The following is an 18,497-nucleotide window of genomic DNA, read 5'->3' on the forward strand; positions in this document are numbered from 1 at the left end:
TATTCTTGTTCATTTTTTTTTCTTAGTTTAAGTTGCATCTTAGTATTTGATTTTAGTAAGTATATTAGGTTTAGATTGGTTGATTGTACGTTACTTGAATTGCGAGTGTTGTTTGCTGATTATTGGGTTGTATGTTACATGAATTTGGCTCAAATTTGTTGAATATGCACACTGCACGCCAAGTTTTTGTCATATTGCCTGGGTAAAATTTATGTTTGATTCATATGTTGTGGCCACCATATGTCTTAAACTTTATTCTTATTTGGCAAATTTTTAGTGAATTGTGCAATTTTGAGGTGATATTGATGATGTTTGAAATTGAGTTTGGCAATGCATTTATTCAATGGTTTAACTTGCAAACACCCAAATGATTGAACATTCATGCGTTGTTGCATAGTGGATGAATTTCTTAATAAGTGCATTGAACTTAATGAATTGAATTGACTTCTTTGTTCATCATGATTTTTAAATCATTACAATCACATAATAAAGTGCTTGTTCTTTGATGTTTTGAAGTTGTTGAATCAAATTGACATGGTGTTAACAAAAAAATTATCTTGCTTCAAACCAAGTACTTTGCTCATGTGATTAATTTATTGTTTGGGATGAATAAATGGTCTCTTCCTTGATTGAATTGGTTATTGTTTGTTGTGCTACCTTATAAAACCTTGCGTACTCATTTACACAACTTCAATATCCATTTTCTTAAATAATTCAATTCCCTTTTTGTTGTGTTTGCTTAAGCTTGCTTGGTGGGTGAAATTAGAACTCGCACAACTGAACTGGCAAGTGCACCAGGTCGTCCAAGTAATACCTCAGGTGAGTGAGGGTCGATCCCACGAGGATTGTTGGATTGAGCAAGCACTAGTTATCCTGCAGATCTTAGTCAAACGAATAGAAAAGAGAGTTGTTGTTGTTGTAAATGCATAAAACAGAATAATAACGAAAGGAGTACTTAATTGGTGTAGAAACAATGGTGAAGAATTAGTTAAGGCCTCGGAGATGCTTATCCTTCCGGATTAGTACTTCTTACTAACTACTTTAACAATGAATGATTCATTCCATGGCAAGGCTATAAGTGATTAAAGTCAAGGCTAATGGTCATTAATCTCCTCTAATCCACATTAAAAGCCAGTGCTAATGGTCATTCGATCTAAATGAAGGTGAAGCTCACGCAATTCAATCTCTGATGATCCAACTCAAAACGCCACATACAAGGCCAGATCTTCCTGATCAAAGAATAAAGCTCAATATTCTAGCCTTAGTGCCACAGAAACCTCATCACCCAGTACTAATGAGATTATATGTCACTTATCTCAATTAACCCAGATGAGTTATTGGTTTATGTGATGCACCTTCCAGCTTATAGCTCAATACTATTCGGGTCAGGACTCGCAAGAGCTCATGTAGAATAAGGGGTCATACTCTCGTTCCACCCCAGATTCGTTAGATGAAGAACGAATAATGCATCATAGAATAGAATCAAACATATATTAAAATAGAGAAGTAATCATATTAATCCATAGGAATCAGCAGAGCTCCTAACCTTAACCTAAAAGGTTTAGTTGCTCATAATTTACAGAGAAAACTTAGATGTAAAGTATGATACAAATTGATATATAAACCCAAGTGATCTCCTTTATATATAGGAGATGCTAACCCTAAAAGATGTTAATTTAAATTTAAAATTACAAAGATAAGACTGCATAAACCAAGGAGTGCTAAAAATCCACTTTGGGCCCACTTTGGTATTGTGCTTCATCCAAGCCTGGCGTTCAACTTGGAGTTTGGGCGTTGAATGCCAGCTAGGGGGTGAACTCATGCTCCCTTGGTCCCTTGGTGGCGCTGGGCGTTCAACGTTGGGCTTGCTCCCTTTGGGGTGTTGAACTCCAGATGTGAACGTTTAATGCCAGTTATGGGCAGTGATCTGGAAAAGAAGTATAAACTATTATATATTTCTGAAAAGCTTTAGAGGTTAGCTTTCTAACATCATTGTGAGCGCTTCAATTGGACCTCTGTAGCTCAAGAAATGCTTGTTGGAATGCATTGAGGTCAAGACTTGACAACATCTGCTATTCTTTCTTCATATCTGAACAAGACTTTGCCAATCTTGCTAATTTTGCACAAAAATCACCTAAAATCATAGAAAAAACACAAAAACTCAAAGTAGCATTCAAAAAGTGAAATTTGCACTAAAACTTACTGAAATTAATAAAATCTAACTAAAAATAATATGAAAATTCAATGAAAAAACATATAAGAAATCCACTAATCATTGCTTGTGCTTAAATCTTTGCTTATCATGTAACTTGCAACTGAAGCCACTTAATTAAGAAACTTGGGCTTTAGTTTCTGATTATGTGGTTACCATTTTATCCGATCAATGTGTGTCTTCTAATTGTGCACTATTTAGAATACATACATTGTCTTTTATTAAAACACACTCTTATGCACGTTTCCTCAATTAAGTGTTTTTTATTTGTTTAAATTGTATTTGTTCCTTTTATGTCTTCTTATGCCACTTACCTTATGATTTTGAATTCTATTCTTTTGCTCCTTTTTCAGGATGTGCCGCAAAGACAAAGAACCGGCTACATCATCCTTGATCCCTCGAGGCATCATTCCTTGTCCTTTAGATCACCGAAGCGATAAACTGGATACTTTCACCAATGAGAAGGCCCAACTTCAGTATATAAAGCTTGAGCAAAAACCATACATTGGGAGCAAAAGCTTAATATACCAGAAAAGTATGTAGATGCCATCCATGAGAGAATTGCCTTCTTTCAATGGGGATTTCTTGAGCAAGATCCAATGGAGATCAATGAATAAACGGTGAGAAAATTCTATAAAAAATCTCTTGGCTTGGGAAGTAGAGACGATATTCCTCCGAGGGAAGCGATTGGATACTTCTAATCAAGCCTTTGAAGCTCTCCTGAAGATTCCTCACATTTCGCCTAGCCGAGATGCCTATCAGAAGATTAAGGCTGATGTGATTAAGGGCAAGATCCCTTTGGATCCTATTTTAAAAAGAAGATTAGCCATCCTGAGGCCCATTAGGAGTACAGTAAAGGGAAAAAAGCTATCCCCATCAACATTGCAATGCTCTAATCTCACTCCCGAGGCGAGGATATGGCAACTGATAGTAGCTGATTATCTGTTGCCTAGCACATACTCCACCCACATCCGAGTCCGTGTTGCTGTGCTTCTTTGGGCTATTCTGGAGGGTAAGAAGATAGCTATCTTGCCTTTGATTCGTGAGTCAATGTGGAAGGTGAACCAGAAACAGAAGTTTAACATTTCCTTTCCATTGTTGGTTATGGATTTTCCACAATAGCTAGAGTAGAGAGGAGGCCAAATGATGTTATGTTCAGGATCTCGAGTGGCCACCGGTTTCTCTCATTTTGGGAATGAGAGGAGTCAGCAAAGAAGACAACCAGGAAGGGAAAGACATCCGAGTCAGCATCATCATCAGGACCACCATCCTCATCAGCACCTATATCTTCTGCTCGGTCTCTATATGAGATGGTCCAGGAGCTCCTACAAGAAGTCTGCTGTAATGAGCGCCTCAATGCAAGGCGTTTTGACTGGTTGGCGGCGAAGCTCGAGGGAAGAAATCCTGGCCTAGTTCCTGCTGCTTCACCTGAGCCGGTAGTAAAGGAGGAGGATGATGAGGACAAAGAGGCCGAGCCTATTTTGGACATGATTGTATACCAGTAGCCCGAGCCCCCGCATCCACCAACTGAAGGTAGAGCTTCTTAGCTTCCTGTCCCCTGGATTGCGTGCATGCACGGAGGACCGTACAACGATTAAGTGTGGGGGAGGATTCACAATTTTGGGGCGTAAATCTCTCTTTCTGAACACTTTGCACTATATTTTGTTTTTAGCTACTATGTTTTGTGGATATTTTGTTTTTAGCTACTATGTTTTGTGGAGCATAGAAAAGAGATAGAACAAACAACCTTGTGAGTTGTTGGATTTTTAATGTGTGGTTGCACATTCTAACCACAATCTTTATTCATTGTATGCTATGCTCCTTCTATGATTGTAATCTTAGATTTGCTTAATTCTTTATTTCTGATATTTGATGTTTGAACGCATTTAGAATTATTGAGGTCATTTTTGAATTAAAGCTTACTAACCCATATAGCCATACCCTTGTATCTACAGTTGTGAATCACTTTTGATCTTTTTAATCTCCTTTTGTTTTAATTGTTACCACATCACTAACCCTAAGCAAAAAACCATAAATGACCTTGAATTGCGTCTTTGATTAGCTTGTGTTGAGGTGTGTGTGTGTCATTCAAGTGTGGAGGTAGGAATTGTGAAAAAACATTAGTAGTGAATAAAAAGTTTATTTTGGGTATTCATTGAAAAATTTGAATGCACATTCATGTGTCAATTTGCTTTAACCATATGCATTTGTCATAGAAAAAAAATAGAAAAAAATAAAATAACATGAAAAAATAATAACAAAAAGGGGACAAAAGTTTCTCCAAAGAAAAGAAAACATGAATAAGGAATGCATATGTAGATTAGATGAGAACCAATGCATGAATGTGTGTAAAAAGAAAGTGATGGGTAGTTAGAATGCATTTTTAGTGAGTAGGTTGATATAGGTTGGGTGGGATACTTAGCTAATTAAAGATTCAATCTATTAGTCCACTTGACCATATTTATCCTACCTTAACCATAACCACATTACAACCCTCTAAAGACCTCATGATATCTGCATACATGCATCAAGTACTTGTTGATTGTTAGATGAATAGCAAATCATAGAAAGCATAATTAGAGGAGAATTGAATGATTAAACCCTAAACACTGAGGGATTAGAGCGTATACACATCCGGTGAGGGGTTCGATTGCTCAATTATATGTCTTCTTCACCTCTTATTGTGTGATTTGTTGCAAGTTGCTTCATCACTTTCGAAAAATCCAAATTGATTCTTTGGATTGTAATTGCATTGTAATATTCTCTCGTTTTAGCTCTAATTGTCTGTTTTGCTTAATTGAAAATTGTTTGCTTATTTTGCCAAATCAATAAAAAATCATAGTATAGATAGAAGTAGATAGCATTTAGCATAGTTGCATGCATATAGGTAGGTTCATTCAATAAGTTGCTTGTCCATGTATCCTTCTCCTTTGATTGTGATTAGCATAAGGACATGCTTTTGTTTAAGTGTGGGAGAATTGATGAGTCCATATTTGATGGTAAATTCTAGCTTGAATTGAGTGGATTTCATCATATAAACTTGCATTTATCCACTTAAATAGCATACTTTTGTGACTTCTCTCTAAATTATACCTAAATGTGAAAACATGCTTTTTTGTGCCTTAATTGATCAATTTAATTCCACTTTTATTCCATTCGATGCCTTGATATATTTTGTTGAGTGATTTCAGGTCAAATAGGCAGGAATGACTTAGTAGAAGTGGAAGAAAAGCATGCAAAATGAGAGAACACAAGAAGAAATAAAGGAGAAGAGCACACTAATGTGTGCATATGCACAACTTCCTGTGCGTACGCACAAGTCCTGACGCGTGACTCACTTAAAAAATCACATGGCTCACAAATTTGGGGGCCTTTGGCCCAATTTTGGAAGATCTAAAGTTGAAATTGAAGGGGTATCAAGGGGGCAACATACCATACCGTACATACACCATATTAGATAGTTTTATGAAGTTTTAGTTTAGTTTTTTTTTTTTAGATTTTCTCTCAACTCCCTTAGGGTTTAATTAGGGTTTATATTAGAAGTTTATATTTTTTCATTTTGATCTTGGATTCTAACTTGCCTCCATTGTAAATAATACTCAATTTTCTCTTTGATTATATTACTTTTGTTACACTTTCTTATAGTTAAAGTTACACTTTTAATATATATATACCTTTTAAATCTTTGAGTTCTTGTTAATGAAATTGATGTTTATTGGTTATTACATGTTTGTTTGAGTTACCATTGTTGATTTTATTCATTAATTGGTTATAGTTTCAAGTATTTTTACAATTTCACTATATTTTGTTATTATGCCCATCAAGTGTTTGAGAAAATGTCAATTTTGAATATAGAGTAGATTTTCACTCCTTGGCTTGAAAAATGAATACATAGGATACTAGAGTCATAATGTCTGACATTTAGTGGTGATTTTGGGCTGTTAGTTGCTCTTGTTTCTACTAACGCTAGCTTTTTACGAAGTTAATTAGTTAGTTAGCTAGGATTTGTAGATTAAGGACAATTATGCTCACTTGACTTACTCTCGATATTAAGGGTTGATTAAGTGAGATTAACTCATTGTAATTGCCATAGTTGTGGTTATGACAAGGAAATGATTCCTTAATCCCCCAACCCCAAGTCAAGGTCCCGTTTATGCATTGAACCATATTTTCACTAGTTTTGATCTTGTTTTCTCCTATTTAGTATTAAATTGTTCTTTGATTCATTATTAGTTCATTATTTACGCTATTATTGCTTAGTTACTAACTTACTATTATTCTCTTGCTTGCTTGTTATTATTGGTTCCTATTAATTCATTGTTTGAGCTATTGACCCTTAATTCCTTTAACTTCCGTTCTATGCTTGGAAACCCCCACTTTCGCAACCAAATTGTGTGCTCGTAATTGCTAGTTCTGTGGGAAGACGACTCAAGAAGTAACACTCCCGACTATTTGAATTGAATTGTGACACTCTTTACTTTAAACTTTGACCGGAAGTCGCTTTGTCGGTTGGGGCTATACTTGCAACGCAATTTTTATTCCTAAGAAATTCCTAACCGACGATATGGCTCCTATCATGACTCTTTGTGACACCTTAGTTCTCTACGTCATCATCAATAAAACTGAAATTTCTTTTGCATATTTGATGATGCACCATATGTATGATTGTATCAAAAGTGACAAAAACGTTTCTCTACCATATGGCATGTTTTTAATTTGCATCTTTGAGTACTTTGGTGTTGATCTAAACAATGAGACCCAAGAGAACAGAATTTTATCTCTTAAGGACGGTGGTACAGTCAAGCAATGAAAAGAAAAAGGTACTAAGGCTACCAAGAATACGGTTATGGAGGAAGAAGACAAAAGTATCCCTCCTTCATCAGCTACCATGACATCATCCTCCCACAAGTACTTGGTGAACGACATCGTGAATAATGTCTTACAGGAATTTGTGAACCTTACCAAATACATGATCAACTCAAGCCAACAAGCTAGGAAACATGCTATACAAAATGAGAATTCTTTTAGAAAGTCTCAAAGCCGAATTGAAGTGCTTTTAAAATACATAGATTTTTTGGAAGATGAACAAGTAATGTCTGAGCAAGAAGAAAATTTTCTGAGAACTAAGGATGAGGGATCTGATGTCTAGCTCCTTGTTGATGCTGCTGCTTTCTAAGAAACAATTTTTCTGATTCTGGTCTTTGAACAATTTTAATTTTTGGATAACTGTAATAGTTGTAGACACTTAACTCTGAACTATCTGAATTGCTACATTGCTTTCGTGGCCTAACAAAACTTTTGTGCAGGTGACACTACTTTTTCTAAATAACAAAATGGGGAGTAAGTTATAAAAATGAATTGATAAATTATGAATTGTTAGGTTGTTTAATTCATTTGTTGGTTCTACTATATGTTTTTATTGCCTTTTTTGCTGATGATACCATTTGACGGATGCAAATCATTAATTATTTGGTTTGATCTGTTTGACTGAAGTTGATATTTTGTGCTCCAAAAATAGTGTTTATAGCTCTGATTTTAAACTTTTGATCAAATTGTTGAAGATATGGAACTATGATTAGAGTTCAAATCAAGGATAAAAAAGTGGGTTACCAAAATCAAGCAAAAAGAAGAAAGTCAAAGAAGCTAGGGCTTCTAGCAAAGATCACATCCGAAGGCTACATCAGGAAAATCTTTCCTTCTTTGTGCTTCATTGAAAATTGTTGAAGAAACCTCCTCTTTGCATGCACCAAACTGGAAAGATAAAGAAGTTAAATATTATAGAGCTTTGCTACATATCAACGGTTGAGAAAGAAACTTGGAGCCAAAGCACAAATGAATAGCTCAGATCCTTGAAGAAATTTGAAAAAGGATGAAAGGGAAGATGATAGGTATGGATTCATGTATGGTTCAATCACTGCTGCTACTCTATCTCTCTTCGACACCGCTGCTGCTGCTAATATTGGGAGAGAACGAAATCAAAGTTGCTGAAGCCAAGTTTCAAGTTCTGAAAACTTTACTCCTCTATTAAATGGGTAAATGGCCAAAGGTTGATTCAAGGAGTGAGAGCACAAAGTTTGGGTTTCCATAGCTTACAAAGCTATACCTTCTTCTCCTTCATGTTTCTTTATTGAATATTCAGTTTTTCTATTTTATCTTTCTTTGTTTCAATAGAAAAAGACATTAATATGAGAAATTAAGAAAAAGCCATTGAGAGAAAAGGCAAAGAGAGTTAGACTTGGAGAAAAGCCAAATATTTATTTCAGAAATCCTTTGTACTTTTTTCTGTTTTTGTCTTCATGATCCTGAGAGGATTCCCTTACTAAGTTGGGTGAGCACTTAGCGGTTGAAAATCTAAGGAGTGAACCTAGTCAAATCTAGCTTGGGTAGAAGCTGAGTTTGTCCCAGATAGGATTGAGTTGAATCATAAGAAAATTGGTGTTTGTAATCATTGAAAGATAGTGAAAATTCCTCCATTGTTGTGGGAGAGACTGGATGTAGGTCATATTGCACATGGTGGCTGAACCAGGATATATGGCTGTCACTCTTCCTTCTCTGTTTTGATTCTAGTATTATTCTCTAAGAGACAAAATAAAATTGTCTCATACTTATACTATCCAACAAGACGTCACTGCAACTCTGCTCCCATACACTTTTATTTTGGCTTCTCAATTGACAAGAAACAAAATAAAAATGTCTCCTGAGTTCTTAACAAAAGTATTATTATACTTTGAAGAAGACTCATGCACCATAAGTGAAAAGAAAACTCAAAGGCTTTTAGTAATAGTAAAGATGAAAAACATAAGTTTTTTATTCAAATGGAATTATATCATGAAAACTGCCTTAAAGGCATAAAAAGATAATTCATGGATGCGGCATGGAAGATTTGGCTATTTCTACTTTCACGGGTTAAAACTGTTATACTAAAAGCAATTAATGAGAGATCTACTAAGCATCACAAAGATTAAGCATCTTGTGAACAATGCTTACTTTGAGCCACCTTAATACCAAGGAAGTATTTGAATTTTCCAAAATCCTTAGTCTGAAAGTGATGAAATAGATGTTTCTTCAACTGAGTTATGCTTTCATGATTATTACCAGTTATGACTATATCATCTACATAAACAACCAAATATATGCATTGCCCATATAAGTTGTGTTGATAAAACATGGAGTGATCATATTCTCTCCTTTCATACCCAATCCTCGAACAACAAAGCTGACTTTGTTTAACCACTCAAGGGATTATTTTAGCTCAGAAAGAGAGCATTTCAACTTGCAAACCAATCCTGACTCCTTATGAGCAACAAACCCAGGTGATTGCTCCATGTATACTTTCTCATCACGGTTTCCATGAAGAAAGGCATTCTTGATATCCAATTGATACAGCAGCCAATGATTTTGATAGTAGATGACTAAGAACCCTAGGCTCTTATGTACAAGAAGCAATCAGTATGTCTGTATGTGAATGCTCGAGTCTTAGTTTTTGTTTTTTATATACATTATTGAAGTAAAAATTTAACCAAAAATCAATCATTAAATCAGTCACTATATATCTCTCCGTATCTATCTGTGTATATATAATCATTCTTCATCATTACAATGTCTAATAAGGAAGAAACTAATTATTCCTAATTGATGCGTGAAGGAACTATAATATGTAACATCAACAACTAGAATACCACAGATGTCATTGTCATAAGAAAAAAGACAGAATCAGAAAAATGAAATTTCTAACCTTCGGCCTACTGGAGGTAGATTCATCAAGAGATTCGTTGGTTGTTCAGTTGCCAATGCTAGCGCTCCTAGAGTATCCATGATAAGATTTACCGATAGAAGCTTTAGAGAGAAGCAACAAGATGTATAAAGATATTGGCATAATAAATTGATAGTCCAACCCAAAAAAAGAAAAAGTCATAGTAAGACTGCAGCAAACCTGCACAGCATTTAGTGGGATATCACTAGAAGAGAGTGTAGCAACAACATTTATAAGAAGAGCTGCCACACTTATTGTAAGATTAAATTGGATAAATTTCCGTAGGTTAGCATATATACATCGACCCCATTTCACAACCTACATAATAAAAACAATTCAAAATTTGTTTATCAGTTATGCTCTAAAGATCAATTCTTTGTTAGCTTACGTAAATAATTGAAAACTATACAATGCTCCTTCCTTATACTAGTGTTTAATATAAACCTCCAACTAATCGGTTTGGACTAAATCCCTATAGTGGTTCCTCAAATTTACGACTTTCACTAATTTGGTTCCTGAGATCTCAATTGCACTATTGTGATACCAGAGATTGAGCTCCTGAGAATCATAATGGTTCCTCGACTCTTTTCCGGCACTGACAGTGCCAGCTCATCACTGAGTCAATGCTGGAAAGGAGTCGAGGGACCACTACAGTGCCCAAAGCTCAATCTTGAGAACCATAACAGTGCAAATGAGATCTCAAGGATCAAATTGGCGAAAGCTATGAATCTGAGAGACCATTATAGGGATTTAATCAATCGTTTTCTATTGAAAAATATTACCTACATTCACATCTACTAATTCCACAAATAGCCTTTCAAGAAGTAAATGATAAATATGTGTAATTCATTGAAAACAAAATTCTGTGAAATAAAAAGTTAGATAATAAGCAAGCATGCCTCACCTTCAAAATTGAAGTGAAGTTGTCATCCATAAGTATGATATCAGAGCTTTCTTTTGCAATTTGTGAGCCTTGTATACCCATTGCAAGACCTACATCGGCCTATGTTCCACATGGTATATAAATAAAACAAATACAAGATAAAGACTAGTTTGATATCTTCAAATTAAATATCTATAAATTATCATGCTAGTAGCTTACACACAAAGAGATCACCCAACAGAATTTTCTCTCTCTGATTAACATAGAGGTACAAGAAGAAGAGATTTCATTCACTAGAAGACTAAAACATAATCACAAGCTCTATTATTCTAACATAAACTCAAAGCACAAAATACAAAATAAAGTGGTAGTGAAGCATCTCTAAATTTAAGCAGCCCTATAAAGCGTGACCTGCTGATGTGTTAGGGGTCACTTAGACCAATAACAGCTCTTTTGGCTTCATTATAAAGATTTCGTGTATTAACTGAAGTGTCTATTATTAACTTATAGGAGCGAAGAATCATCACTTGCGGAGAAGGAGAAGAAAAAGAAAAAAACAAAAACAACACCAAAAAAGTAAGCACTTCTTTGGATAATATTCTGTGATAAAATTAATTTTTTATTTCTGATTGGTACTCTTTTTTTTCACCCAGAACACAACAAAAAAAGAAAAAAGTTGTTGTGGAGGATTCACCTCCTGAAGAAGATCAATACTTTGACGGGTACAGTACCTCGTAAGCTATATTACGGTCTATCATCGTAATTATTTTTGTTAACATCTTATTTTATGAATGTAGTGAGAGATATGAAATATCAAGTGACGAACTCGATGAATGGCTAAGGGAAAACGTTGATAAATCTGCTGCAGAGGGGTATGTCTTGCTGGGCTGTATATTTGAGATTTTGGTGTGTTTTGTTTGCTAATAATTGTATCTTGTTTAGCAGGGAGAACCAAGCTGACCTGCGATCGACAGAAGGTCGCTATGTGTCCTCTGAAACATAAGAAGCTTTATTATTTAATAAAATCTTGTTATCATGATTTGGATGTATTTTGTGGAACCATTTGGGTGTATTTTGTGGATCAAGTTGGGTGTATGTTGTTTACTAAGTTCATCGTAATTATTTTTGTTAACATCTTATTTTATGAATGTAGTGAGAGATATGAAATATCAAGTGACGAACTCGATGAATGGCTAAGGGAAAACGTTGATAAATCTGCTGCAGAGGGGTATGTCTTGCTGGGTTGTGTATTTGAGATTTTGGTGTGTTTTGTTTGGTAATAATTGTATCTTGTTTCGCAGGGAGAACCAAGCTGACCTGCGATCGACAGAAGGTCGCAATGTGTCCTCTGAAACGTAAGAAGCTTTATTATTTAATAAAATCTTGTTATCATGATTTGGATGTATTTTGTGGAACCATTTGGGTGTATTTTGTGAATCAAGTTGGGTGTATGTTGTTTACTAAGTTGGGATATTTCGTTTGTTTTGTTGGGTGTATATTGTCCATTCGGTTGGTTGTATCTTGTGCATTCATTTGGGTGTATTTTATACCTGTATCTTATTTTGTCTGAATAATATGAAATCTGTTTAGACTACCGGCTGTGAACTTGGGAAGTGATGATCCTTCCTCTCAAGGACGCACAGAACAGAGTAGTGTAAACTAGCCGTCACAGAGCATGTAATTTCTCTTTCAAATAACTGTTACTTTTGTTCTTCTATTACCTTATACTTCTAATTCTATATATATTTTTTTAGATAAAAAAGCCCTTTATTATTTTATTCAACAAAAAAAAGGCAGCAAAAAAAAGCAAAAACTGCAAGTATGTAAGTTCTCAAAAAACAAAGCCTGTCTTCTTTTTTAATTGTTCGGGTGTATTTTTTGACCTTCTTTGGGTGTATTTTAGGTTGAGTCCGACTGATTCGAATATGATGGTTGTGAGGGAACAAACACCGTCGGAAGCGCTTGCAGTGTGAGTTTTCCAAGAATATTTCAACCTTATAACCTTATTATTTTCAAATACGTTGTTAACCTTTCATTTTTCTTGTTTAGAGTCCCGATCCAGGTTTTTGTGCCGGCATCCCAAACAACCACTGAGACAGATTTTGAACCAACCCCTATGCTACGGATTGAAGGGACTACAGAAACGTAAGAAATAGTATTGGATGTATATTTGTTTAGAGTTTGGGTGTATATTTGCTAACAGTTTGGGTGTATATTGTTCCTGATCAATTTTTTTTACGCCATGATTAATTTTGTGTAACTGTGCAGCACTCCTGAACCCCCCAAACAACTTCAAGAAACAACACCCAAGCTTCCCCCAGCTCCAACAAAAATGTAAGTTCATTAGACTAAAATCAATCTTTGCTTATCATCCGTATATTCTTATTCTTACTCTTATTCTTATACATCATGACGCAGTCATCCAGCTGCAGAAGACATTGCTGCCCTGTTGATGATGGCACGGCCAGCAACCTATGTTCCTAAAACAGATCCAGGGATGCCATCATTCAGCCTTGGATTGACTGATTCAAGTCAGGAGGGGGCGTCAACGCATGAGACAGAAAGGAAAAAATCTCCAGAAACTGCAAATTTGCTAGAACAATTAGACAATTTGGTCCAAAAATTAGCAAGCAGTGCGGCGAAGGGAAAAAACGAAAGTCCACAAATTCAGAGGGAGACTGGGGGAGAAAGTTCTGCAAAGTTTGAAACTCTTGGGGGAATAAATCAAATTCCAGATGATATAAAACAAAAGTGCTACATCTGGGGGACGAGACTGAAGGAAGACGCAGATGGCAATACTAACGAGTATGAGGAGATGTGCACTCTGATTGGCCAAGGAGAATACATTTTGATGAGAATGCACCTTGCATCCCTCCAGGCAAAAAATGATATAGAATCTCAGGTAATATTAAAATAACATTAATGTTTTTACACCAAAGTCAACTGCAATATTTATTAATATAAAATTGATTTCGGCATATATTTCTAGATTGTATCTGTCATCTACCTCATCCTCAACCAGAAAAATGAAAAGAGGTTTCAGGAACAAATATACTATCTCCCCCCCGATATTGTGGTAAGGGTTACTTCTACGAACTTTGGGTGTATTTTCTGTATTGATTTGGGTGTATTTTTTAGGTTCGATTGGATGTAAGTTGTGTATTTTCAGTATTTCATTTGTTGTTTCGCAATTCTCGCAGAGCATGGCACTTTTGGATCACCCAAAACGCCATTCTTGCAGAGCATGGCACTTTCGGATCACCCAAGGGGGGAATTCATATCCCCGAAAACGAAAAAGGAATTCAGGGTGGAAGCCTACCCGAGTTTCATTCACTTCATAGATAGAAAAAAATTAAGTTCGCATCCATATGTAAGTTTTCGTTTGCTAAATTTGTTAGTACGCTTATTTACTTATATGCCAAATAAAATAACACACTGTTGAAATATGGCAATCCTTCAGATTTTTGCTCCTTTTTTTTCACTGAATTTGTAATTGTATTTTTGTGAGTCGCTAAACTTACAAAAAAAACTATATGTACTCATCAAAGTAATCCCTCTAAACTCACATAGAATGTACACTCTCCTTTTTTATGAATTAATTTCTTTTATTTACACATATTTAAGAGGCTAAAGTTAAGAGTAACTAGCTATTTAACCCTTGTCTGTCTTTCATATTGATGTTTGTAAATTTGTCATTGAAAAGGTAGCGTTGAATTGAATGAGATGTTTGCCGAGTGTTATATATGTTGAATTGAATACCTCAACCTTTTATATTATAACCAATTGACTATCTAATTTGTTTCTTCATCTATTTATAATCTACAAAAGTAATTTTTTATACAATACTTTTTTAATGATACCATATCAACACTTCTAAATGCATAGTAATGTATAAGAATCAGCCAATCATCTTTAGAAAAAAAAATTTAAATTCTTATCTATTATTATTCAACTAAAACATAAATAACTAATTAAATACAATAAATATATACAAATAAAGTGTCATAATAATTATAATTATAAGAAGTTTCAATTACAAATATTCAAATCTCACATTATTTGACTTATTTATATATATTATATAAGATTTACTACTATACTATTTGATCTATTTATAAATAATGTTGCATACAACTCTTATTACTATACAAATTGTTAAAAACGACTCCAAATAAGTTTAAATTTGACACAACATCTTACTAGGTATATTTAAATATATTATTTTATATTATATTTTGGTGTTTTCATTCGAATAATTTTTTTTAACTTTTCTAATAATTATTTGCAAATAATGAAAACAACAAATTTTGAATTAATTAGGTTTATTCATATTTAATAAGTCTGGGATATAGTTAATTGTTCACGATCTCTATTGTCTACCTAGCAAAATTGTGATAGTTTATATTATCAATGCAAGAAAATTATAATATTTTTATCAAGATGAATGAAGAATTACAGCAATATCACTAAATGTAAATTACTGAACAAATGAAAAAGTACTTCGCCACATAAACGTGGGGGCATATGCAGAGACGCAAATATTGTTGGTTGAAACAAAGAAAGATAAATATCATATAGTATATCGTCATATATAAAAAAAAAGGAGAGTATCGGACTCTATTAACGGTTGATTTAAAAATCTTGATAATAAACAAAACATGTGACTGCACTACAGTATAGAACCTGGTGCGTTGATGTTCTTCGACGTTGAAATCTTGAAAATAAGTTTACAATCAAATAGCAACATATAACTAGTTTGGAGTACGAAGGACTTTCTCTTGTTGTACTCTGACCACTTTGCATTTGAGTTCTTCCATGAAGAATTCTTCTAAATTTATTATTGATTGGAGTGTGTGGCACTGGTATCAACTTCCCAAAACAACCAAGAGGCCAACTGAAAACGTGGAGAAAAATCTATTATATATTCCTATGATTTGAACTATATATGTATATGAGAAATTTTTGGAGAATAGCCATCTTTAGTATTTTTTGTTATTATTTGGACAGCACAAATATTAAATTGTCTTTAATAAATATAAATTTTATTAATTCATGTGTGTAAATTCTGAAAAAATGTAAGTACAAATTGTATTGATTTATGCGTATAAAATTTTGATAAATATAACTACAAACTATATATTTATTGTGTGCAAAATGTCTATAAATATAAGTGCAAATTATTGCTGGCTAAATACTGACAAAAAATAATAATATTTACCCGTGATGTAATATCGTTATATATATATACCTAATGTAATAATACTTACATTAGTGAATAGTATTCTATAGATTATTAGTATCATTAATCTTACCACTTAATTGAATTGGAAATTTCATTCATATTCCAGCTACCATTTAATGTTGACGGCATCTATTAGATTAATATTTTTGAAAATACAAATAAAAATATAAAGATACCTTTAGTTTGTGTTTTCGTTTTTTATTTTTATTTTCAGTGGTTTTTTTCCCAAAGTTTTGTGAAAAAAAAGAGAGATAAAAAATAGAAAATATAATTTTATTGTTTTTTATTTTTTTAACAAAATTTTAAAAATAGAAAATACTAAAAATGAAGAAGAAAAAAAACGAATGTTATTGAAATTCGATAAGCATTCAAAGATTATCTTAGCGTTCAAATGCCAATGATTTTCTTACCTAATAAAGCCGACAATGACACAGATGAACCACTGCTTCCAATTAAGCCTGACTGTGGAAGTGAATTTTCCGAGGAATTCAACGATGATAAACTGGAAGAACAAAAAAAAATAGCGATTTTATTGTTTTCTTAAAATGTTCTCAAAAAAGAAGCCAAAATATAGAGAAAAGTTCAAAGAGCGCTAACCTGAAGCACAACTGTCAAGCCTATTATTCCCATAAAGAGGTAGTTTCTCGTGACTCCTTTAAATATGTTGAATTCATCTAGCTTCCTTGCATTAAATTCATTGAAGATCTGCGCTTTTGAAAATAGAATTCTTAAGAATTAAAGACGGAGTAGCAAGAAATCTGGTAGAATGTGATCATGATGATTAAGTGCTAACTCCTTGCTAGAAGCTAAGGAGCAGAATTATTCATGATATTTATGTGCCTGCTTAGTTGCATTATGTCAATTCTTCTGTATTTATCGTTCAATTTCACTAATTTTATGCTTTGTTCCTCTAATTGCATAATTGATTAAATATTAGATTTCTATTTTGTTATATGAGTTAAATTTAGATGAGGATCACTTAAACTATAATGCACATATGCAAAGCAGGATACCAGGATCTATCATAAGGAGCCAAAATTGATAAATCCAGGCCTCTTCTCACTAATCGAACCATAATTCAAGCAACGAGAGTCCGATTGATCAGCACCATGTCAAAGATAGCCGGATCACTGCCTACGCCTGTAACCCCTGTTGACATCTCAACAGCGCAACTCTGGGGAAAAATCAACCAGACAATGCAAGTACTACCAGGCTAATGGTCATGTGTTAGGGACGTGGATAATATGGGGTGTCTAAAATCGCACAGAGAGTATTATAGGATGTTTAATGTTGTATTTAAAGAGTGTGGTTCTTTCTCATTAGCTTTTAAGGTGTTGTTTCCACTTTCTATAGAAATTGAGCATACTATGTAGGGCTGGCCCATTTAAGCCCGACACGCGTAAGCCTACGGGTTATACGGGTTAGCCCGTTTAAGCATGCTTTGTTCATAGGCCATAATTTTTCAGCCTGGACAGTTTATGGCCAGCTCGACAGGCTAAATAGGGCCGCCTATTTACTTTTATTTTTATTTTTTGAAAAATACTTTTAGCAAAAGAGGCCACTTTTTTGTCAAAAACCTTAAATGAACAATTTTTTAGTTGGTGAGTCAGATTTTCGGGTCAGATCATGGGGAATATTAACAAAAAAAGTGCTTTTTTTTTAGAAATGCAAAAAAATTAAATGGCAGTCCGTTTAGCCTGTGAGCTGGCCTATTTAACCCGACATATAGATAGACCTAATTCTAGAGACAAAAATTCATCCGTTTAAACGGGTAAACGGACTGACCCAATGAGTTTGACCCATTTTGACAGCCCTATACTCTGGCCAATAGGCCTTTCAGATTGATGAGTACTCAATAGCAATGGGAACTAGTTTCAAATTTCTTTGTCATTATATAAACTTTAGTATGAGTATGACATGCCAGCCATTTGAATTATGATTAGTTGCTATACAAGAATAAAGAGAATTGATTAGAGATCAAAGTACATGAAGCAAAAGCAAAAATAAGGCCTAGAATATTAGAATATTAGATATATAAATTAACATCCTTTACAATATCTTCTTCATATTAGATTTAACAAAATGAACACTTAGAACCTTTTGATGCATAAATCTAATGAATTATGATAATGAAATCTTTTAAGGCAGTACTTAGTATAAGATTCGAGAAATTGATGTGAAAAATTATGATATATATGCAAGGTTTGGTTATATAAATCTTATTTTCTACGTTATTATAAATGTGATTACTTAGATAGGTGTTATTCTCTATGTTGTTAGAGAATATATTAGTGTTGACATATAAAAGTTATAGCAATTTTAGGTGTCATTAGCTCATTATAGGAGGACTTTGATATCTTTTGTAATATATCATAAATAGATAGATTACTGAAGACGAGTACTTTAC

At 34.0% G+C, this 18,497-nt stretch overlaps 1 protein-coding gene and 1 long non-coding RNA gene across 7 annotated transcripts in view; one reads left to right on the top strand and one right to left on the bottom strand.

The window, feature by feature from the left end:
• LOC107471453 (calcium-transporting ATPase 8, plasma membrane-type) overlaps window positions 1-18,497 on the bottom strand; it is a 101,400-nt gene that overhangs the window by 60,270 nt on the left and 22,633 nt on the right. For 2 of the 5 annotated variants that reach the window (XM_052255900.1, XM_052255903.1), the window contains one exon: window positions 16,688-16,795. The exons of 2 other annotated variants lie outside the window; for them this stretch is intronic. In XM_052255900.1, coding sequence (XP_052111860.1) covers window positions 16,688-16,795 — 108 coding nt within the window. Of the gene's footprint in view, window positions 1-15,403; window positions 15,743-16,500; window positions 16,593-16,687; window positions 16,796-18,497 lie in introns of those variants that run through there. One more of the 5 variants, XM_052255901.1, reaches the window with a different exon arrangement.
• On the top strand, window positions 11,502-12,186 carry LOC107471456 (uncharacterized). 2 transcript variants are annotated; one of them, XR_008004602.1, is made up of 3 exons: window positions 11,502-11,570; window positions 11,646-11,720; window positions 12,150-12,186. It is a non-coding gene; the product is annotated as an uncharacterized LOC107471456 (long non-coding RNA). The 2 variants fall into 2 exon arrangements; XR_001588605.3 differs by lacking the exon at window positions 12,150-12,186 and adding an exon at window positions 11,794-11,853.

Source organism: Arachis duranensis, chromosome 10 (assembly GCF_000817695.3).
Source record: "Arachis duranensis cultivar V14167 chromosome 10, aradu.V14167.gnm2.J7QH, whole genome shotgun sequence".
Taxonomy (NCBI): Eukaryota; Viridiplantae; Streptophyta; class Magnoliopsida; order Fabales; family Fabaceae; genus Arachis; species Arachis duranensis.